Source organism: Hippopotamus amphibius, chromosome 4, assembly GCF_030028045.1.
Source record: "Hippopotamus amphibius kiboko isolate mHipAmp2 chromosome 4, mHipAmp2.hap2, whole genome shotgun sequence".
NCBI lineage: Eukaryota > Metazoa > Chordata > Mammalia > Artiodactyla > Hippopotamidae > Hippopotamus > Hippopotamus amphibius.
This window is the reverse complement of record NC_080189.1, coordinates 179,642,884-179,665,959: the sequence shown is the minus strand read 5'-3', so window position 1 is coordinate 179,665,959 and position 23,076 is coordinate 179,642,884. Positions and strand designations below refer to the sequence as shown.

The 23,076-nt window shown below is 42.1% G+C and overlaps 2 protein-coding genes across 12 annotated transcripts in view; both read right to left on the bottom strand.

Moving 5' to 3' along the window:
• PAPOLA (poly(A) polymerase alpha) overlaps positions 1-8,812 on the bottom strand; it is a 57,481-nt gene extending 48,669 nt beyond the window's left edge. For all 9 annotated transcript variants that reach the window (XM_057733540.1, XM_057733542.1, XM_057733538.1 and 6 more), the window contains exon 1: positions 8,601-8,812. Coding sequence is in view for 7 of the 9 variants with exons in the window: in XM_057733538.1 (XP_057589521.1) it covers positions 8,601-8,608 (8 nt within the window). In the remaining 2 variants the exon portion in view is untranslated. The remainder of the gene's footprint in view (positions 1-8,600) is intronic.
• Positions 8,813-20,500: 11,688 nt separating this feature from the next.
• Positions 20,501-23,076, bottom strand: part of AK7 (adenylate kinase 7) — a 60,756-nt gene continuing 58,180 nt past the window's right edge. For all 3 annotated transcript variants that reach the window (XM_057733864.1, XM_057733865.1, XM_057733866.1), the window contains 2 exons: positions 22,864-23,022; positions 20,501-22,559 (listed from right to left, as the gene is read on the bottom strand). In XM_057733864.1, the coding sequence (XP_057589847.1) occupies positions 22,521-22,559; positions 22,864-23,022 (198 nt within the window). In that variant the 3' untranslated portion in view covers positions 20,501-22,520. The remainder of the gene's footprint in view (positions 22,560-22,863; positions 23,023-23,076) is intronic.

Below are 23,076 nucleotides of genomic sequence, written 5' to 3'. Positions count from 1 at the left end.
TAGGTACATTAAAGCACAAATTTCTACCGCTCCTGGGGCAGGAATACAATGGCTTAGAAGACAGGCCAAATGCGGGCCCAAAATCCTGTACATCAACAATAAGCTTGAAATGAGCAATGTTTATCCCAGCATTATGTTTTATAGAGAGAGCATGCTTGGTATTCGTAAATAAATACCCTTCTTGACCCTACAGATTCTAGAATTTGAACCTTCTCATAGGAATAACACAAAAGATACCCAAGATTATTTAATGGAGCACTGTATACAATGCACTAACAAAATGGAAACCACCTAAATATTCATTAATATAGGACTGGTGAATTACAGTACATTCTTACAACTTAATACTATGCTATATAAAAAGAATGAAGTGGTTATCACATGTAGTAGCATGGAAACATGCCCACAATGTGTCAGGTGAAAAGAGTTGTAGAATATAGTTATAAGAGCTAGTATTTATTGAAACCTCAACATATCCTAGGTAGTATGGCAAGCACTTTACATTATTCCCAACTATGCCAACGACTCTATTCACTGGGTCAAGATATGATCTCAGGCATCTGACCATAACCGTAAGCCTCTACATAGCTTTCACAACAAATTTGTATCTTAAAAAATTATTTGTGTGTTATGTCTATATGTGCATAGAAACACACCTAAGCAAAACTGACTGGTGGAAGAATTTCATCTTAAAGAGACTAAAACCAACCCTAAAATCATTCCCCAACAACAAGGGACAGCAAACAAATGTTTAACTTAAATCAATAATTACCTGTTTGACTATTAGCTCTTTGTAGTTTATGCTAATCAAAATGTTATTTTAAAGAACTGAAGGATTTCCTAGGAGGCGCAGTAGTTAAGACTCCACCTGCCAACGCAGGGAACACAGGTTCAAGCCTTGGTCCAGGAAGATCCCACATGCCACAGAGCAACTAAGCCCGTGCACCACAACTACTGAGCCTGCGCTCTAGAACCTGCGAGCCACAACTATTGAGCCCATGTGCTGCAACTACTGAAGCCCATGCGCCCAGAGCTTGGGCTCTGCAACAAGAGAAGCCACCGCAATGAGAAGCCTGTGCACCACAATGAAGAGCAGCCACCACAACACAATGAAGAGAAGTCCCCACTTGCCGCAACTAGAGAAAGCCCCTGTGCGGCCACAAAGCAGCCAATAAATAATAAATAAACAAACAAGTAAATAAATTTATTTAAAAAAAGAACTGAAAAACTTCAAAATGGATTTTTCAGTGTAAGCCTCTGTGGTTAGAAAATTAAATACAAAGAAAATCATGATTTACAGCTCTAGAAAACTGCTAAAGCATCCAAGGTTATCTATCAAACTTCATCAATCCCATTTTCCTAAAAGCACCTTTTCCCCATTTAAGTTATTTTTTCCAGAAAGTATATTAGACTGAAATTTACTGAACTAGGATCTTAAATATGTATGAAAGACAATGTTAAAATCAGGAATACAAAGATAGTCTCTATCCTCAGTGACAATCTCAAATTTGATCTGGGATTCAGATCCTTAAACAGGTGAGTGCAAAAGTAAAAGCTTAAATACTACAGAAAAAAAGAATCAAGGATATACCAAAGGAAAAGATTAAGGAAGTATGACTCTAAATGACTTGGTGAAAGGGAAAAGAGCAGTCTCACCAGATGACTAACATACAAAAGAAAGGACAACAAATCACCAGCGGTGTTTTCTGAAACAGTTAATATTTAATGACTTTCACCCCAATTTAAACAAAGCTTATGCTACTGATGAATCCCTGCCTCCTCATATTGGGCATTTGGAATTGGTGGCCCATAGTATGAACAGGGTCAATTGCCTCAAAATGTATAGATCCTAGCCAACAGAAAACTGTCATTTCTTGCTAGTTTTAGTCAGTGAAGTTAAAACTGAAAGCTTAACTTACTCGATATTCTTCTTTATAAGTAATCAGATAAATCACAATAACACTTAATTCAACCACAGTATATAATTTGCTGTTTAAAGGTCTTAACCTTAAACACAATATGCCCATTCAAATTAAGCATGAAAAAAGGACATTAAACAGAATAGGAATATGGAATCTCTCTAAAGTATCTGAATGTGCATTAAATATTAATTCTTAGCAGAAATAATACAATCTCCTCTTTCACAAGAAGTTTAACACATTTAAATTTTACTAGTAGCTTAAGAGTCAAGCATATGATCAAGACAATGTATCTGCTCACTAAGACATTATTCTAAGGATGGCTAATTCACGTGTCATCCTGTTTAAGTGGTACTAAACATAGTTAGAACCTAACTATAATCTTAAAATGTGCATTCCAAGTGGATCATCTAGCCAATATTTAGTAAGCAGCAGCAGAGACTCAAATACAGATGAAGCAATATTTCACACTTAAGGGGAATAAATTATGATAAATTCCAAGACCAAACTTTGGAAATAAATGGCTCATTATACAGAGAAAGGGTACTTGTTATTGAGTTGTAACAATGGCCAGGTTATTTTTCCTTCCTTCCTAGGGGCACTTCCAACTGTCTCTCTGCCCTCTCTTCAAGAGGGACTAGAAGTAAAAACACAAAACAAAAACAAAAAACAAACACAAAAAAACCCATCCAACCCACAGCATTCCTGCATCAGTATCTGTCAAGCATAACTTGAAAATGAAGGAAATGTAACTAAATCTAAAAAGCATAAAAATCTATCAGAAAACAATAGTCGAAAATATGTCAAATCACAGTATTATACACAGGAAATTCAATTTAGATGTTTCTGATAACCAAAATGACAGGAACACTATTCTTAAATAAAAACTTATTTATAACTATAAAGACTACTGTAAAATGCAAGAAGCTGATTTCTGAACAAAATATACAGGGAATAGAAATGTGAAGAGAAAATTCTGTGACAGAAGAGGAATGAAGATATCAAATTTAAACTCCTACATTTTTTCTCCCACAAATTCTTTTTTTTCTCCCACAAATTCTTAAATTTTCAAATAAGAATGCTATAAAATTCTGCAGACCTGCAATCCAACAATTAAAAAACAACTATCTTCCACACAACTTGATCTCGAAAATTAAGTATACTTAAGACACATAAACAGACTCCAACCGAGCTGATGAAACATAATTCCCAACAAGGTACACAGGAGATGGTACAGTACTAGAATGAGAATGAAACATGGAATTCAGAGGTGAATATGGCTCCAATCCACAACTCAGCATAAGACCTTAGACAAGTGATGATTTTGAGCCTCACTTTAACCTACCTCAAGAACTAGTATCTCCTACAATGGTGCTCTTTTATGAATCATAAACTCAGACTGTACAATTATTTAAAAGCTGCTGAATAATCAGAACGATGAACTTACCGAATAAAAGAGATGCCTCTTCCACCAACCAAAAATGAAAAATAGCTGGGACTCCAACTGGCCTCATTTTGCCTGGAAGCAGCTTTTATAAACCTGCCTAGATGCAACTAAAGGTGAAATTTAATTGTAATGTTAACTTGAATTTGATTGTAATCTTAGCCTAGTTACCAAGGAATGGAACATTCTGATGAATCCAAACATTTTACAAGTTATATACTGTTCAAGCCAGAAGGCTTTAGGGGGCTGGAGGGGTGGGGGGGGTGTCAGGGAGTAGGAACTGAATAGGCTTATAAATTTACTCAAATCCAATACCTTCCCTCCCAATTTCTCCATCAAAAAGCATGAAATGAAAACATGCTTAAGGTAAAATACCACATTTCAAAACCATAACTAACATTTATTATACAAGCAACTCATTACAAAATCTCTACATCTTAAACCCTGAGAATCAAAATCTCTCAGAAGTTACCTTTCTTAAAGGTTATCTAATACATGTTTTTCACTGACAACAAAAAAATGTCTTTAAATCATGTGTGTGTCCATTCCCCCAGACTGTTAAAAACCACCAGAGGTGGCACTGACACCACCATTGGAAACAGCAGCTTTGGAGAACTGTTAGCTGTTACTACACATCAGCAGTTTCTCAAACTTTTGGGTTTTAGGACCCTTTTACAACTCTTAAAATTTATTGAGGACTCCAATGAGCTTTTGTTTATATGGATTATGTCTGTTATTTACTGCATTAGAAATTACAACAGGGAAATTTTTGTAAATGTTTATTCATTTAAGTAACAAGAAACCTACTGCATGTTAACATAAGTGACTTTTTAAAAAATAATTGTTTTCCAAAACAAAAAATTTAGTGAGAAGAACAGCACTATTTTATGTTTTTGCAAATCTCTTTAATTCTGGTTTAATCAAAAACAGCTGGATTCCCATATCTGCTTCTGCATGCAACCCCTTTTGATAAGCTGTTCTGGTAGACACACGAAGAAAACCTGGCATTACACCATTGTAACTGGAAAAGAGTATTTTAATAGCCTTTTCAAATAACTGTGGATATTTTTCTTTGTTATTACACCAAAATGCCACAAGTGGTAATTTCTTAGAGACTAGTTACAGTATGAAAGCAGAAACCACAGCAATAAACCCTTGTGGACTTTCTAGGTGGCCCAGTGGTAAAGAATCCGCCTGCCAATGCAGAGGACGCGGATTTGAGCCCTGCCTGCCAATGCAGAGGACGCGGATTCGAGCCCTGCCCTGGGAAGATTTCACATGCCATAGAGCAACTAAGCCCGTGCGCCACAACTATTGAGCCTGTGCTCTAGAGCCCGTGAGCCACAGCTACTGAGCCCATGTGCCACAACTATTGAAGCCCATGCGCCTAGGGCCCATGCTCCACAAGAGAAACCACTACAATGAGGAGCCTGCACACCACAATGAAGAGTAGCCCCCGCTCGCAGCAACTACAGAAAGCCCGGGTGCAGCAATGAAGACCCAACACAGACAATAAATAAATAAAAATAAATAAATAAATAAAATAAACCCTTTGCACTCTTACATTAAAATTCATTGGTCCACCTTGCACTTTAAATATATCTTTACCCATACATGATTTTATTACATCATGACTCCTGGTCTGGAAAATGTGGGTTCACTGAAGATATGCATATCTTCCAAATGTTGACATATTACTATACAATATCAAAAAAAATGTTCATTAATATCACCATTAATCAAGTCAGAAACATTTTTAGTTACTGGGAGGCTGTCAAGCTCACAATGACAGAAACAAGTATTCCAAAATTCTAATTTTTGCTTGAAAGCTCAAATTTTATCAATGGCCATAAACACTGTCAGTTGTTCTCCTTAAAGAGAAAGGCTCCATTTTTGAAGTAAATGCTAAGTAGTCAAGTATGAATATCATACTTCATTACTTCTTTAAGGTAAAAATAGAGCTCCATGAGATGTGCTCCTCACAAAACCATCCTACTTTTGGGCATACAGCTTTATGTGTACTTCTCATTTTATCATAACATATTTAAAAGACAAACTCAAGGGTCAAGACTTCATAAAATTAACTTTTACTGCTTTATCAAGGGCTTTTTTTTCCCCAAACTGTATGTGTTTGTGTGCATGTCTGTCGTGAAGTAACACAATGAAGACTAGTAGAATACGGTGCCTCTGCCATGATTCTTCCTAAAGCATCACTTACCCACCACTGCTTTGCACCACTGATACAAATGTTAACAGACTAAAAAAGACGTAACATCTCAATATTATGAAAAGTTTGGACTTTATGTACTCCCTAAAAGGATTTCAAGGACCACCCCCCCCAACATCCAGTCGGAGAACCACTGCTACACAACATTACTACCCACCAAAAGGTCCCAGTTCTACCTCTTATCACTACATAAAACTACTCCAGTTCCCTCTTTTTCTGTGACAACCACAAACATATGGAAGAAAAGCTATTGTCTCCCCCAACTCTTGCTAAATATCTTTTCCAATAACATTCTGCAAATGTGGCATGAATGCTGTCACTGATAATGCTTACTCTCCTTAAAGTCTTTTTATTACTAGTGTGCTAGCCAGAACTGAGCTGATGCAAATAATGATCTGACCAGCACAGAGTAGGGCAGAAACTGGAATACAGTTCCCATCAGGTATTATATTCCGTATTAATGTGGCGGTTCTCAACAAGATTCTGGCCCCCAGGATACATCTGACAACATGTGGACACATTTTTGGTTGTCATTACCAGGATATGGGGTGGTGGGACTCCCGAAATCTAGTAGGTAGAGATGCTGTTAAACACTCTGCAATACACAGGATAGAATTATCAGCCAAAAATGTCAACAGTACCAACATAGGAAATCTGGTATTACTGGATCCTAAGACTATTAAAACTTTTGGAAGCTTAATCGCCACAGCTCTTAAACCATACCAGCTTTTCAAAATTAAATATGCAATTACATATGCTTTTGGACAATATATGAAGACCCGTTCACAATGTTTTCTAATGACATAACTTCAATAATGTTTTGATTTCATCCATTCTGATAACTCACCTACGGTCTATACCTTAACCCCACCCACTCACAAAAAAAACTTAACAGCCATACCAAACATAAAAGTGGACGCCAAACACAATATAGTCTGAAAACCACAATTCAGATCATCAAAGACATAAAATTAATGACACCAGAACATGAAAAACAAAGAAAGCAAATTAATGAGGAAAAAAGGCCTATTTAACTAGGCAGTCTTTTGTCTTTTAGTTTACTTTAAAAGGACTGTAGTACACTTAGGGTTAAAAATAAGAGGGACAGCTAATGAAGAATTGGCCATATTGTTCACATTTCAAGAAACACACTACAAAGACAATATCCATGTGAGAGAATCTGCTGTCTTCACTTTGTCTTCCTTTTCAAACAGTTGAACTAATTTCCAAAGAATCTGAAGCACTTAGGTCTTTAAAGGAAACGTATACCTCCCTTCCTCAAAGAATGTTGGGAAAAGTAGGTATAAAAGAACTTCTAATTTCTAAAAAGACACAAATTAAGTTATTTCTTCTTTAAAGACTTTTAAAGCAGACATTTCCTATTACTGATCAATTTTTAATATTAACATGATTATCAGAAAGAGAAGTCCCTTTTCAAAAACAGCAACAGAATGTGAGCTAACACAAAGAAGTCACATGACATTACTGCAAACATTTAGGTTTACCTTAATTGCTGCTGAATTGAAAAATGCCATAAAAATCTTGCTTAGACTCGGTTCTCCTAGTAACCCTATTGTTCCATAATACGATAATCAATTAACAGGGACCTTGCAGACTATAAGATTTTAGGTCTGTATACTTAATTAAGACTAACAAATATTCTCATTACAGAAATAACATGTTGATAGGCCTCTTAACAAAATGACTAGAGTGGGTGAGAAGGAGCACGAAATTTCTTTTTAAAATATCGTGTAAAATGGAACAGATGTCGCTAAAGGCTGTTTCAAAGTTAAGAGCCTCACCTGTAAAGAGAGACATACACAGACGTATACACATATATTACTAAAACTGTGAAACTATCATCAGTATATTTGCAGAAAAGTTGTTTTTATTTAAAAAAAAATAAGATAAGCCTAAGGTGCTACATTAGGTGTCTAGAAACCCTAAAATCTTTATTCTGCGTGTAAGTAAAACTTCAAGGGCCAATTACACGTTTCGGGGCTACAAAGAAGAGAACTCGGCCCCTCTTCTCTTACCCCTGAATCTTCAAAAATGGAAGAAGTGCAGTCTCACTATTTAGGCCTCTACACTGCCATATATACGCAGGAAAAAAAAGGCTGTAATGTCTGGATCAACAATGACTTCTCAAATTACATCCCATTCTTTGAAAGAGAGAGGAAAAAAAACGAAAACTTTAAAAAAAAAAAACCCCACAAGGGAAAGTATAAGACGTAGGCCTAGTGAGACCAGAAGACACAGATGAACTACAATAAGGTAAGAGTTTACAACCAGCAAAAATTATCGCTGCAGATGGAGAGAGAGAAGCAGGATGAAATCCGGCTACCCTATCAAAACAAAACCCGGAGAGCAATACGTAACGGGAGCGCCTTTCGATGGGGGTACCCTGGAAAGGGCCCCTTTCCTGGCGGCTGAAAGGCTGGAGGGAAATGAAGCAGGAGAGGGGATGTTCAAACAGCGGGGCTCGACGCCCCGAACCGGGCTTTTAACTCGCGCTCCTGCGAGCTGGGACGTGGGAGTGGGTTAACACCGGCGCGCGAAATGAGCATCTTGGAAACGGGAAGGAGGCAGGCCGGGAACAGAAGCAGCGCAGTGAGCCCGAGAGGCGCCCGGGGGGCGAGCCCGAAGCCCAGGGCCCTGCTCCCCGGCCGCTAGGCACGAGGGGCTTTTTTCCCCCCTTTCTACCGTCGGACGAGGCAGAGAAGCCGGAGCAGCTGGGTTAGAGGTTCCTCCGGCCCTTCCGGAAGAGGAAGGCCCCCGGCCCGGCAGCCGCCGAAGCCAGAAAGGGCGGGGGGGGGGGGGGGGGGGGGGGGGGGGAGCGGGAACCGAGCACAAGGGGAAGTGCGGCGCCGAGTGCGAGAGGAAACAGGAAGAGCCCCCGTCCCGCCTGCCTCCCCCCCGGGGCGAGGGTCCGGCCCGCGCGCCCCCACCTCCCCCGACGCGCCCCAGGCCCCGCCGGCGTGCGAGAGAACACAGAATACAAATCACTTACAACGGCATCGTCTCCTGCGCCGGCACCGCCCAGTCACTTCCCCCCCGCAACCGCCGCCGCTGCCGCCCTGGGCATGATCCACTGAGGCGGGAGGGAGGGGGCGGCGGCCTGCCTCAGCCCTGGGTCCAACCCCACTCCCGCACCCGCTCCCGCCGCTTTAAGCGCTTCTCCTCCTTCCCCTTCGTCCTAACATGGCGCCCGAGCGCTACCACAGCAACGTTCTAGAACCGCTGACGCCGCCACGCACGCCGTGCGTGCGCCTGCGCAGCGGCCGCCCGGCGCCGCGAAGCCTCACGGGAAGGGTAGTTCGTGAGCCGGCCGGCGCTTCCGGAGATTTCCCCCCCAATCCTCTCCGGCTTCCGCGGCGGCGGGTGTCTGGGGTACGGGTGGGGGGGGTACGGGAGGTTTTGGGCGACGGGGTGCGTCCGTCCTGCCGGCCGCGCTCGTCGCTGACGGGGGCGATGCGGCCCGGACGACGTGAGGAAGGGCCCGGAGAGGCGCCGCTTCCTGTACATCGTGAGGTCCCGCAGTTTTGGTCGCCCGAGGTCGGGGCGGCCGCGCTTCCCCCCTCGGACCGTGTCCGTGGAGGCGCTTGGAGGGAACGGAGGCGCCCACGCGTGCCCCAGGTGTCAGCCGAGCACAGGACCGCTGGGTTGTAACAGGTTACTCAACCTCTTACTTTTCTGCGAAGTGAGAGGAACGCCCGCTCCCTAGGGCAGTGGCACCTGTTTAACGCGACAGTGCAAAAGCGGTGCTCGGCTCAGCCCGGGGCAGAGGGCGCAGAGGTGCCGCTGGGACCCCCCTCCTTCCCCGCTAGACTCGGTTGCCCGGCCCTGTAGCTTCGGAGTTGTTCTGTTCGCCAGTGCGTACGCAGGCGCTCAAGAAATATCTGTTGAACGAATACATTTGAAGGATAGGACTGTGATGACAGCGGATTTGGAAACACGAGCTAATTTTACCTTTTTAACAACTGGTGCACTGGGACTCACTGATAAAGCTGTGATTTGGTAGAAACCTAGGTGGCAGTAACCCTTGGGATACCAGCCAAGGCCGTTTTCGTCCATTGTTTCCCGGAGGCTGTGTTTTGCAACCCATTCTATCCCTAGGGTGCAGCCTGGGAGTTAACCTCCGCACCTCCAGAGAAAGTTTGATGAAGAATGCCTGAGACTGACTTGACTCTGTTCTTCCTCTCCTCTTGGAATTTGGAACACATTCCGAAGTGTCCCACAGAGGTTAATGGAGGGGCGGGGAGGAGTCAAATATGGGAAAGTTGTACGTTCTTTAAGTATATTAATATGCACTTGTAAATCCTCAGGAAATTTGACAAAAGATTTCCCATTTTTCACAGAAAGTCCAGTGGAACTAGTGTTCTAGAACTGTGAATGGCTCTGGGGGAAAAGCACAGGAAGTAAACCTGCACTGCGCAGTAGGGTAGTCGTTTGTAGCACGTGGTTTGTGCGCACTTGAAGCTAGTCCATTTAAGTTGTAACTACAAATCACACGCGGATTTCAGAGCTCTTGGTATGAAGAAAAGAATGTGAAATACTGCACTGAATTTTTTTTTTAATACTGTGTTTGGATATAGTGCATTAAAGGAAATATGAGGACTTCCTGGGTGGTGCAGTGGTTAAGAATCCGCCTGCCAATGAAGGGGACACGGTGTTTGATCCCTGCCCCAGGAAGATACCGCATGCCACGGAGCAACTAAGCCTGTGAGCCGCAGCTATTTTTTTTTAATTTAATTTTTATTTTATATTGACTTATAGTTGATTTACAAGAGCCACAGCTATTGAGCCCATGTGCCGCAACTATTGAAGCCCATGTGCCTGGAGCCCATGGTCAACAACAAGAGAATCCACAGCAATGAGGAGCCTGTGCACTACAAGGAAGAGTAGCCCCCACTCACAGCAACTAGAGAAAGCCCGCGTGCAGCAACGAAGACCCAACGCAGCTAATACATAAATTTAAAGAAAATATGAAACTTTTAACTTTTTTACTTTTGAAAACTAGAAAAATTTAAATTATAAATGTGGCCCTCATTTCTATTAAACAGCAATGATCTGGAGACAGACTTGTATTTTATTCCATTCTACTTATTCCCTTATCCTCTGTGGCTTTAGTTGCAGGCCAGGAATAGACCTGTCCTTAAAATTTTGGAAAATCTGAGATCCAGTGAAATTGAAGAGGAAAATTAGAAACTTGCACTCAGCTAAAAATAACTCCATGCTGCTGCTTTTGTAAAATACCCTTGCTGCTCTGAAAAACAAGAACAGGATGACCTAGCAATGAAATGTAACCATAAGATGTTTTGCTAAATATGGAATGTTGCACCTGCTCTTGTAAGTTTCTGTTTGGAAACTTCTGTGCTCTGTAAACCAAGTAACCAATCTACCAATGCTAACTGTAACCATGTGCACTGACCCCTATGAAAGTAAAGCTCACGCTGAGCTGGGGGGGGGGGGGGGGGCAGGCCAGGACTTTGGAGCCTTAGCTCAGCTGGGGCTGCTGGCGTAATAAACCTGAGTTCTCCAACCCTCCAAGTGTGGTGCTTGGTTTCTCGAGGGACCAATTTCTGCAACAAAAATCAATGAAATATTAAGGCTATGATCTTAAAAATTGCTCATAAAGATAAGCACTAATGGGACTTTCCTGGTGGCCCAGTGGTTAAGATTCTGCACCCTCAATGTAGGGGGCGAGGGTTCGATCTGTGGTCAAGGAACTAGATGCTGAGTGCTGCAACTAAGACCCAGTGCAGCCAAATAAATTAAAAAAAAAAAAGGCACTGATGATTGTCAAATACTATCACTGTCCCACTTACCTTACACTCTGGTGGTGGGAGCAGATAAACACTTGAACAGATAAGGGAATTATAGCTTGTAATAAGAACCATGAATAAAATAAATCAGACAATAGAATTTCCGGGCAGTTCAACTTTAGATAGGGTGGTCAAACCAGGCCTCTGTCTTTGACCTGAGACCTGAAGACTTTATGAGAGACTTGGATTTTATCTTTTTGTGAATGGGGAAGCCATTGGAAGTTTTAAAATGGGAATGAGATTACACTGATATTTGTGGAAAGATAAAGGGGTAGGGAATCAGTTTGAACTGTGAGATGTTTTGAAGTTTGAGGAAAGGTGAGGTGGCTCTTGCCATGTTCAGGTAAGAGATGATGAAGCTTGAAGTAAAAAAGTGAAGAAGGGACCAATTTGAGATGTAGGCAATGTGATTAATCCTGGCTGAGAGCGGAGGGGAGGAAGAAGACAAAGATGTTTAGGAAGGTTCTAGGGAAGGGAACAGAATGAATGAAACAGGAAACAAGAGGCTAACTGGGCGGGGGGCTGAGATTGTAAGAGTGGTTTCACATGGGCTGATTTTGAAGTGCCTGTGGGACCTTCAGAAAAGTCTACAAGGCTACTGAAAACATACTTCAGGAGCTGAGGAGAGAAGTCAGTGCTGGAGACAGATGATAAACTCTGAAAGCAACGATGGTGTCTTGGAATCCTGTTTCATTTCTGAAAGAGCCTTCCATACACCGGCCACTACAATCTAATCCAACTCCTATTTCACAAATGAGTAATGAGCTAGGTGGTCAGAAATCCCCAACACTTAGGACCCAATTCAGGATATAACTTGAGCCAGGGAAAGTAGAGCGTAAGATAAAGCCAGTTAGCGTGTTTGGGTTAAGACAGTATCCGTACTGTTAGCCTTGCCTTGTGGGTCCTTGAAGCCCCTGCCTACTCCCTCCAGCTGCTGCTGAGACTGGTGGTGGCTGCAGCAGCCCTTCCCTGCCCCCAGGGCCTGCTTTCCACCAGCTGCTAAGAAAGGGGGAGGATGTTTTCTATGGGTATCTTAAGTATCATTCAGACGGCATTTTCCACACAACAACGTTACAAATAATGGGAAGATTCCTAGACTGGTTCTCTTAGGTCCACAGTGCATGCAAATCAAAAAAAAAAAAAAAAAGAAAGAAAGAAAAAGAAAAGCACAGAAAATAGTTTTGAATCTCTTCAGATATTGGGAACTACCTAGATTGCGTTTCAGTGTCATTTAGGTGACTGTTGGAGATACTGTATGATACAGAGATTTTTATCTGAATAATAAACTATAATGACTCATTTGGCTACTAATGGTGCATACTTTTTAAAAATTTCAATCAGGGACTTCCCTGGCAGTCCAGTGGTTAAGACTCTGAGCTTCCACTGCAGGGGACATGGGTTTGATTCTTGGTCAGGGAACTAAGATCCTTCATGCCACACGGTGTGACTAAAAATAAATAAATAAAAAGGAAAAAAAAACTTTTTCAATCAAAAAACAGATCTATGAGTCACTAAAGTCAAAATAATAACATAAGCACTTCCATCTAATAGTGCTGTACTCTTTTTTTAATTAATTTATTTATTTATTGACTGTGTTGGGTCTTTGTTGCTGCATGCAGGCTTTCTCTACTTGCAGAGAGCAGGGGCTACTCTCCGCTGTGGTGCACCGGCTTCTCATTACTGTGGGTTCCCTTGTGTGGAGCATGGGCTCTAGGTGCGAGGGCTTCAGTAGTTTTGGTGCACAGGCTTCAATAGCTGTGGCTCGGGGGCTCTGGCGCACAAGCTCAGTAGTTGTGGCACACGGGCTTAGTGGCTCCGAGACATGTAGGATCTTCCCGGACCAGGGATCGAACCCGTGCCCCCTGCATTGGCAGGCGGATTCTTAACCACTGTGCCACAAGGGAAGCCCAGTGCTGTACTCTTGAGCTGTCTTTTCATTAAATTCTCGTTCCCCTTTTAGACGTTGATGTTTTGAAGAACATGTCTTCTATCACTTGCGTGAAAGGAAGGACCCCAGTAGCATGTTGATTAGAACCGGCCCCAAACCTGCACTTCCTCTAGTCTCTGCCTCAACAGCGCAGTCGCGCTCCTGGGCTCAAGCCAAAACAAGCCAGTATCCTTGATTCCTTCCTTTCCTTCACTACCCATATCCAATCCATCATCAAATCCTGTTGATTCCACCTCCCAAATCCACCTGAAATCCACTCCCTTCTCCCTATCTCCTCTGCCACCACCCTAATCCTAGCCGCTGTCTGTTCTAGCTTAACCACTGCAGTAGCCTCAGGACGTCTCTGCATTCCATTCCTACTATTCTCCAGTCCAGTCTCCACAGACAGCAGCTGGAACTTTTAGAACATTCTCTAGATTTTATCCCTCCCCTGCATCAAAACTGAGTTGGATGGCTTCCCACTGCTCTTAGCATGAAAACAAACTTGACGGTCGCTTACGAGGCCCTGCGTGATCTGACTGTTGATTTTCTCTCCACCTGCATCTCAAACACTTCCCTTTTCACCGCTGTGCTTCCACCCTACTGGCCTCTCTTCTTTTCCTTCAACAGCTAAGCTCCTTTCCACCACAAAGGCTGCACACAGTTGTCCAACCAGGTGGCCCACCTGCCTGCTGCCTTAGCTCTTCTGATGCTGATTCTCAGTCTGTCAAAGCTCAGAGGTCACTGCCTCACAGGTGCCTTCCCAGACCACCTGATCTAAATTGTGCTTATCTGCACTGTAGTCCTAACCAGAACTTTCTTGTTAATTTTTATTATTATTAATTTTGTGATCCTCACTAAAATCTAAGTTCCACAAAGGTAGGGGCCCTGTTTAAATAAAGCACAAAACAGTGCCTGGTACCTATAGGCACTTAAAAGAATTAAGTTGTGTCCAATTCTTCAAAGATAACTTAGATTTGCCCAGTATTTCTGTTCAGATATTTACAATTCTGTAATTAATCTAGCTAAAAAACAAAAAAAAAACACAGTTGGTGTTTATCTTAGCGTGAGCAGCCATAACAAAATACCACAGAATAGGTGGCTTAAATAACAAAAATCTTATTAATATTTCTCACAGTTTTGGAGTCTGAGAAGTCCAAGGTCAAGGTGCCAGCATGGCCAGTTTCTAGTGAAAACCCTCTTTCTGGGTGGTACATGGCAGTCTTCTCACTATGTCCTCACGTGGCAGAAAAAGAGAGAGAGAAAGCTCTCTGGTGTCTCTTCCTGTAAGAAGACTAATCCTACTGGATCAGGGTCTCGCCCTTATGGCTTCATTTAATCGTAATTCCTGAGAGGCCCCATTTCTTAATATGTCACTTGGTGGGGTGGGGGTGGAGGGGAGCATTAGGGCTTCAGCTTACGAATTTGGGGGCATGTGAACATTTAGTCCATAGCAGTGATGATCCCAGATTGTTGGCTCCTGGAAGGTAAGGATGCCTATCCAGTCATCTTGGTTATTTCTTGCTGGGTTAACAATTTGCCACAAACTTTAAATTAAAACAGCACATGTATATGAGCCAACAGTTTCTGTGCATCAGGACTTTGGACATGGCTTAGCTGGGTCCTCTGCTTCAGGGTCTGTCAACAAGGCTACATTCATGGTCAGACAGGACTGGGGTCTCATCTGAAGGCTCGACTGGGAAGGATCCACTTCCACACTCATGCTGGCTGTTAGGATTCAGTTCTTTGAAGCTGTTAGATTGAAGGCATCAGTGTTTTTTGGTCTTTGTTTGTTTGTTTTTAATTATCTATTTATTTATTTTTGGCTGTCTTGGGTCCCAGCTGCGGCATACGGGATTTTTGTTGCAGGCTCTCTAGTTGAGGTGCACAGGCTTCTCTCTAGTTGTGGTGTGCAGATTTTCTCTCTCTAGTTGTGGCACTTGGGCTCCAGGGTGTGTGGGCGCTGTAGTTTGTGGCACGCAGACTCTCTAGTTGAGGAACCTGAGCTCAGTAGTTGTGGCAAGTGGGTTTAGCTGCCTTGTGGCATATGGGATCTTAGTTCCCTGACCAGGGATCAAACCCGAATTCCCTGCATTAGAAGGCAGATTCTTTACCACTGGACCACCAGGGAAGTCCCAAAGCCAGTGTCTTGCTGCCTGTTTGCTAAGGCCCCTCACAGTCCATCCATGTGGACCTCTCCCACACAGCTGCTTGCTTCCTTAAAGTGTGTAAGCCCAGAAGGCAATAGAGTCGGATAGCATGATCTCATACACAATCCTCTGTAAGCTAAGCCTTGTTGTAGTTCATTGGGTGGAAGCAAATCACAGGGTCCGCCTGGGGCAGTGAGGATATCTTAGAGTACGCCTGCCATATCAACTAAACTGACTTAGTGCCACTCCCAGATACACTCTAACGAATTTGAATGGTGTTTTGATTAACTTTATTTTTTTCAATATAAAGGACTCCAAAAAATTTTTATGGGTATTCAAATGGTATTTTTCTTTCCCAAAGTGGATCTAAAGGACTCTATGAACAAATCCATATTTTAAGGAGGAGTTTCTGGGTTGTTTTTTGTTTGTTTGTTTTTAACTTTAAGGAAACATAGTATACTTAAGTTTTGTTTGTTTGTTTTTTAAACTCGAATCCCCTCAGTCTTTCAGGGAAGGGATTTTTTACTTTATTTTATTTTTATTTTAAAAATAAATTTATTTATTTATTTATTTAATATATTGGTTGCGTTGGGTCTTCCTTGCTGCACACGGGCTTTCTTTAGTTGATGCAAGTGGGGGCTGCTCTTCATTGTGGTGCATGGGCTCCTCATTGTAGTGGCTTCTCTTGTTGCTGAGCACGGGCTCTAGGCGCATGGGCTTCAATAGTTGTGGCTCATGGGCTCTAGAGCGCAGGCTCAGTAGTTGTGGCGCACAAGCTTAGTTGCTCCGTGGCATGTGGGATCTTCCTGGAGCATGGATCGAACCTGTGTCCCCTGCATTGGCAGGCAGATTCTTAACCACTGTGCCACCAGGGAAGCCCTTGTTTGTTTTTAATACATGGATCTCCAACAGACCTGCAGAAGTTATTGAAAAGACCACACTTTCCCAAGAGAATTGCAATGGTGCCTTTGCTGTAAATCAAGTGGTTATGAACATGTGGCTCTGTTTCTGGACTCCTTGTTCTGTTCCATTGATCTGCATGTCTGTCTTAATTACTGTAGCTTTATAATAGATCTTAATATCTAGAGAGTGAAATCTTCCAGGTTTGTTGTTCCTCAAAACTGTGTGGACTATTCTAGGTCCTTTGCATTACTGAAACAGGAGGGAAGAGGGCAGGGTACAACCTTTGAAAGAATGCCATAGCCCGAGGACATAACATAAACCGATCAGAACCAAATACATCCAAGATGGCAAACAAGTCAGCTTGCAAGCGCCAGGACAGTTCCAAGGCTGACCATGAGGATCCAAGAATGGGTGGTGTGCCAGTTCTGGAATACTCCACCCTCTCATCAGCCTATGAAATTACCCACCCTTACAAACTGACAACCCCACACCCTGGTGCCTCTCTCACCTTCTGAGATGGCCCACACTCTGTCTGTGGAGTGTGTTTCTCTCTAAATAAATCTCTAAATAAACTTCTTACCTATTGCTTTGTCTCTCACTGAATTCTTTCTGTGATGAGACGTGAAGAACCTGAGCTTCATTAAGTCCTGAAACCAGGTGTGTGATCTCAGTTGGGAGATCTTGGGTTTTGGCCGGGTTTGAGTCCCGGCCACAGGGGTTCAAGTCCCAACCTGAGGTGGGTGGTTTCGTTACCATATACATTTTAGATGATCAATTTCTACCAAAGAGAGAGAGAGGGAGGAAGGATGGAAGGAAGTGAAACAGAGTGGGGCCCTGTGGGGCTCCCAGGCACTGAAACCGCGTGGGGCCTGGGCATGGAGGCCTCCTTTGGTCCACCGTTTCTTATAGGCAAAACTCCAGCCTCCATGACCTTCCCTGAGTTCCAAAGGGTGGATTTGAACAGTTGCTAATCAAGAGAGGAGCAGCCAAGAAACCAGCAGAGGCAAGATTAAAGGGACCAGAGAAGCTCACTGAGATTAGGAGACCACCTGAGATGAGATTAAGGGAGTGCAAACTTTACACACACACACACACATACACCCTCATCTTGTCAGAGACTCCACCCTTGAACCACTGTTACAAAACCCTTCATCAAACCCTCTGGGGTGAGACATAGTTTTTCAAGGCATAAGCCTGGTGTGTCTCCCTCTGCCTGGCAAAGAAATAAAGCTACCCTTTTCTACTTCAGCCAAAACTCTGTCTCAAATCCAGCACCAGTGTACAGAGAGGCCAAGCTTTCAGGAAGGAAGGGAGGGAGGAAACATACTGGGATTTTGACTGGGACTGCATTGACTCTACAGATCATTTCAAAGAAGAAGTGAAGTATTAACAATATTGAGCTTTACAAGCCATTAACGATATACCCCTCCATTTATTTCACTTTTAATTACTATCAGTAGTGTTTTTAAATGTTTAGTGTAGAGGTCTTATGCATCTTTCTTAGATTGTCCCTAGCTACGTGATTGTAAATGATACTCTTTTAAGTAATATAGGAATATGTCTATCCAAACTGTAGGCATATATAATAATGTCTATCAAAATTACAGGTACGTAGGACCTACTGTATAGCACAGGGAACTATACTCAGTGTTTTGTAATAGCCTACAGGGAAAAGAATCTGAAAAAAATTAGATATATCTGTATGTACAACTGATGTATGTATAACTGAATCGCTTTACTGTACACCTGAAACTAACACAGCATTGTAAATCAACTATATCTCAATTAAAAAAAAACTTACAGGTATATAGAGAGGAGGCTTTGCAGTGACAGGCTGCCCTACTCAGGTTGGTGGGGGGGGCCAGGGATTGACTTCAGAAAGCCTAATTATAAAATGACACAATGGATCAAACCAGAAATATGAAAAGTCACCTTAAAGAGAGGAAATGCCTCCTAATATACACAGACCCGGTAAATGCCTCCTAATATACACAGACTATATATACATAGTGCATATATATTTGAAACAAGAACGTGTCAAGGGGAGTCACAGGGGTAAAAATCATCACTGCCCATCCAAACGATGTCTCGGAAAGCGCATCTTGTCGGCAAGGACTAGAGCAGCTGGCCTGCACGGCAGGGATGGATATATCAAGGCAGCCAGTGCTCATGCCTTATCCTGGTTTTGCGTTCACCAAGCACTTCTGATCATTTGGCTTCTCCTATAACCTGCTTCCAAGAAGAGAATGTACTGCTGAAGTGGGTGCCAGTCTCAGCTCACTCAGCTATGTTTCTCATTGTAAATAAATTGGTACTCTGTCTTCTCTGCTGGTCTCTTAGGAGATTCATTAAGACATGTCAGTATCTCAGGGTCCTATCTATCGTTAGGTGCTGCTGAGATCCCTCTTCTAAACTTGCATGGCTGAGGGCCAGACTCCATAGTGAGTTCACCAAAATTGATGGCACTTAGTGAAGTATCTTAGTGACCCTCAGAGTGACTTAAGTGTCCTGTCCCTGCCATATAGAAACATAAATAGACTATGGACTTTGTTGAATTACTAGAGATTTGATTTAGTTATAAAAAACACAGTTGTGTAGCAAAATTTCAGCTAAAAAGCTTCCTACACTAATAGTTATTGTACGTCTACCATGTGCTATGCACTTTTTTAGTCTATAGAGAGACAGAAAAACAAAACAAAATCCCTACCTCCATGGAGGTTACATTTTAGAGAGGGATATAGATAATAAACACGTGGGCATAGAAAACGATGTCAAGTGTGAGCAGAGAAAAGGAACAGAGTGGGATGTCATCAGGAGGACGATCTGGGGGAGCCTCTCTGAGGAGGTGATATTTGAGCTGAGCCACAGATGAAGTGAGGGTGAGCTACATGGTTAAGTGGGGACCGAGTTTTCCAGGCAAAGGCCCCAACACAAAGTGTACTTGGCAGTGAGGATTTTAGTGAGGGGGCAGCGAGGTCACAAGGGGTCAGACTCTATCGGGCCTCGAAGGCCCAGATCAGGACTTGGCCTCCCCCTCCGTGTGAGATGGGCGGGCACTGGAGGGCTTTAAGCGATCTGACTTGTATTTTGACAAGATTCCCGTGTTGGGAGGTTGAAAGATGTCACAGAAAGGAGCAGGCCCAATGACAAGATGACAGCAGCAACCCAGGTAGGAAATGGTGCTGTCTTGGGCCAGATCAGTAATGTGGGAGGGGCGGGAAGCAGACAGACTTGGGATATGCTTTTATGCACTGAATATGGGGTAAGAGAGTAACAAAAGAGCCAGGGATGCCTCCATGGTTTTAGGCCTGAGCGGCTGGAAGGATGACGTTGCCAATACTTGAGATGGGAGATTGTGGGAGCAACAGGTGAGAGGAGGGAAGAGAGTGATCAGGAGCTAGACTGACCATGCTAAAGTCCGTGAGGGCTGTTAGACATTCAGGTGATGGGGGAAGACAGTGTTTCAAGGAGGAAATGACAAAATGTATCAGATGATCAGAGTGGCGGAGGAAGATGAGGCCTGAGAACTGACAGTTAGGTCTGGAAATCTGGATGTCACTGGTAACTTGGCTGTAAAGAGGACTGGAAGATTGGGCTGGAGGAGGACATGGGGGTCTAGGAGGGTTTTTTCATTTGAATTGGGTTTTTGTCTTGTTTTGTTTTGACGGTTGGGATTTAGGACAGTAAGTCTGAAGCTAAGGGTGATGATCCAGAGAAGAGGGAAACGTCAAGCTGTGAGAGAGAAGCGACAATTATAGAAGCAGAATCGGATTATGTGAGAAGAGATGGGATTTGGGACACAAGTTGATCTTAGGTAGGAACACAGACAGTTCTCTGCAGTAGAAGGGAAGGCAGAGGTAGGCTTGCGGTGGGAGGATGCAGAGCTCTCTATTGATTGCTTGGGTTTTCTCCATGAACTAGGAAGCAAGGTCACGAAATGTAATTGTCCTGAAGGTGTGAAAAGGTAGCTATTATAAAGACCAATGATTTCAAACTCTTGAAAAAGTATTCTCTTTAGTTACTTAGTATTTTTAATTAAAATAAGGATCAAAAATAGTGTAGTATAAAAAAAGAAAAAAAAATAGTGCAGTGAAGTAAAAGAAAAAATAGGTAAATTGGACTTCAACAAAATTAAGAGTTTTTGTGTATTAAAGGGCATTACCAAGAGAGTGAAAAGACCAGCCACGGAATGGGAGAAAATATTTACCAATCACATAGCTGATAAGGGTCTTCTATGAAGAATATATAAAGAACTTTTACAATTCAGTAACAAAAAGACAAACAACCCAAATTAAAAATGAGCAAAGGACTGGAATATAGATTTCTCCAAAGGAGATATACAAATGGCCAACAAGCCCATGAAAAGATGCTTAGTTACACTGTGATACTACTACACACCCACTGGTCTGGTAGTTCCCCCAATAAGCTAAACATAGAATTACAGTAGGATGACATTTCCACTCATAGGTTTCTACCGAAAATTGACAACAGTGGTTCAAACAGGAACTTGTATGCAAATGTTCATAGCAGCTCTATTCACAACAGCCGAAAGGCGGAAACAACCTAACCGTCCATCAAGACATGAATGATTAAACAAACTATGGTCTATCTATACAGTGGAATATTACTCAGCCATAAAAAAGGAGTGAAGTATTGATACATGCTACAACATGAATGAACCTTGAAAACATGCTAAGTGAAAGAAGCCAGACAGAAAAGGCCACATATTGTATGATTCCATTGATATAAAATATCCAGAATAGACAAATCTATAGAGACAGGAAGCAGATTAGTGTTTGCTGGGAGCTTAGGGGGAGGGGAAAATGGGGAGTGACTGATTAATGGGTACAGGGCTTCCATTTGGGGTGATGGAAAAGTTCTGGAGCTAGACTGTGGTGATGAGTGGATAGTATCATGAATGTACTTAGTGCCACTGAATTGTACACTTTAACATGGTTGCAATAGTAAATTTATGCTGTGTATGTTTTGCCACACACAAAAAAGTACTGCAGTTATACTCAAATTTCATTATTTAACCTTATTTTTAAAAATTAATTAATTTATTTCTCTAGGCTGTGTTGTGGCTCCACTGCTGCGCGTGGGGCCTCCTCTAGTTGCAGCGAGTAGGGGCTACTTTTAGTTGCAGTGCGTGGGCTTCTTATTGCGGTGGCTTCTCCTGTTGCAGAGCACGGGCTCTAGGCACTCAGGCTTCAGCAGTTGCAGCATGCGGGCTCAGCAGTTGTGGCACACGGGCTTAATTGCTCCTCTGTATGTGGGAACTTCCCAGACCAGGGATCGAATGTGTGTCCCCTTCACCTGGCAGGCGGACTCTCAACCACTGCGCCACCAGGGAAGTCCCCCAGATTTCATTATTTAAAGAAATGAAATATATATGCCATTAAGATGAACCTAAACTGATTTCTCATCCAGTGTAATTCTGGGAATTATGGGATTTTTCAGGGCTGGAAAAGGCCATAGGGATTGACTGTTTATGCCTATATGGTAAAGTTAGTTTGTTAAAAATATTCAGCAACTTTCTAATTATCACAGATATTAAAAATTATTCATCTTGTTACATGAATTTTTCTACCAAGAGGTTTAGAATTGTCTCTGACTCATAGATTGGGTGCTAACCTTGAACTCAAAAAGCAACCTTGCAGAAACCAATCATGTCCGACTTACTGTGACTCAGAAAAGCATACACTGTTCTAATTTATTTCCATTTCTAACACCATTGGTATTGGGGCCATAACTAGTCACATAAATTCATTAGCTTACATGTTAGAATAACGTATAGTCTAATTTTCTTCATGCTATAAATTAAATTACTATAAACATCAGTGTGTAGAATACTCAGCCTAAGAATGCAATATTAAATCAATATTTATCCCATGAGCTATGCACAGATACCTGAACAATTTACCTCTCAGGTATGGTTGTAATTAAGTAGTAACTCGCCGCCATAGAGCTTTTTATACTTATTCTACTTAATAAAATATGTGCTTGCAGGAAGAAGAGAAAAGAATTTCCCCAAAACTGGAAAAGCATTTTTACAAGTAATTTGTCAAGTTACAGTGTTAAGCTCATCTCCAGCTCTGTATATATGACACGAGATCTTTAAAGTTTCACTGCGTTTCAGGATTGTTCTTGAAAAGATACTCTGCCTATAATTGAAAGAAAGAAAAAAAAAAACCAAATCAACAATTTAGAATGTACTATTAATGTAGAATTAATAGTATATTAATTTGTACTATTAATTTTTACAATTTAAAAATGAAAGTATATACATTTTTTTTTTACTGTCAAATGAGTAATAAAAATCTTATAAACTGTGATGAAGGTATTAGAGGCTATTTCGCAAATAACCAAATGCACAATTTCTCTATCTCAACTGGCTTTTTATTTAGATTTGGGCATATTTTATTTTCAAATTGATATTTAAAAAAAAAAAAACCTTAAATCTCTTACCAGAAAATCAACGGGATCATCGGGTCTGACCTTACAACACTCATTCAGACCCTGCATAAGTGTTGGCATAACATAGGTCATTAGATAGTTTCTCAAGGGAACAGACTGGGCCTCCAATAATTCTCTTTCTTCTCTTTTCACTTCCTCTAGTCGTTTATTCTACAAATAGAACATTCGGGGGTGGAGTAAATAGACGGAAAAAGAAGAACAGTT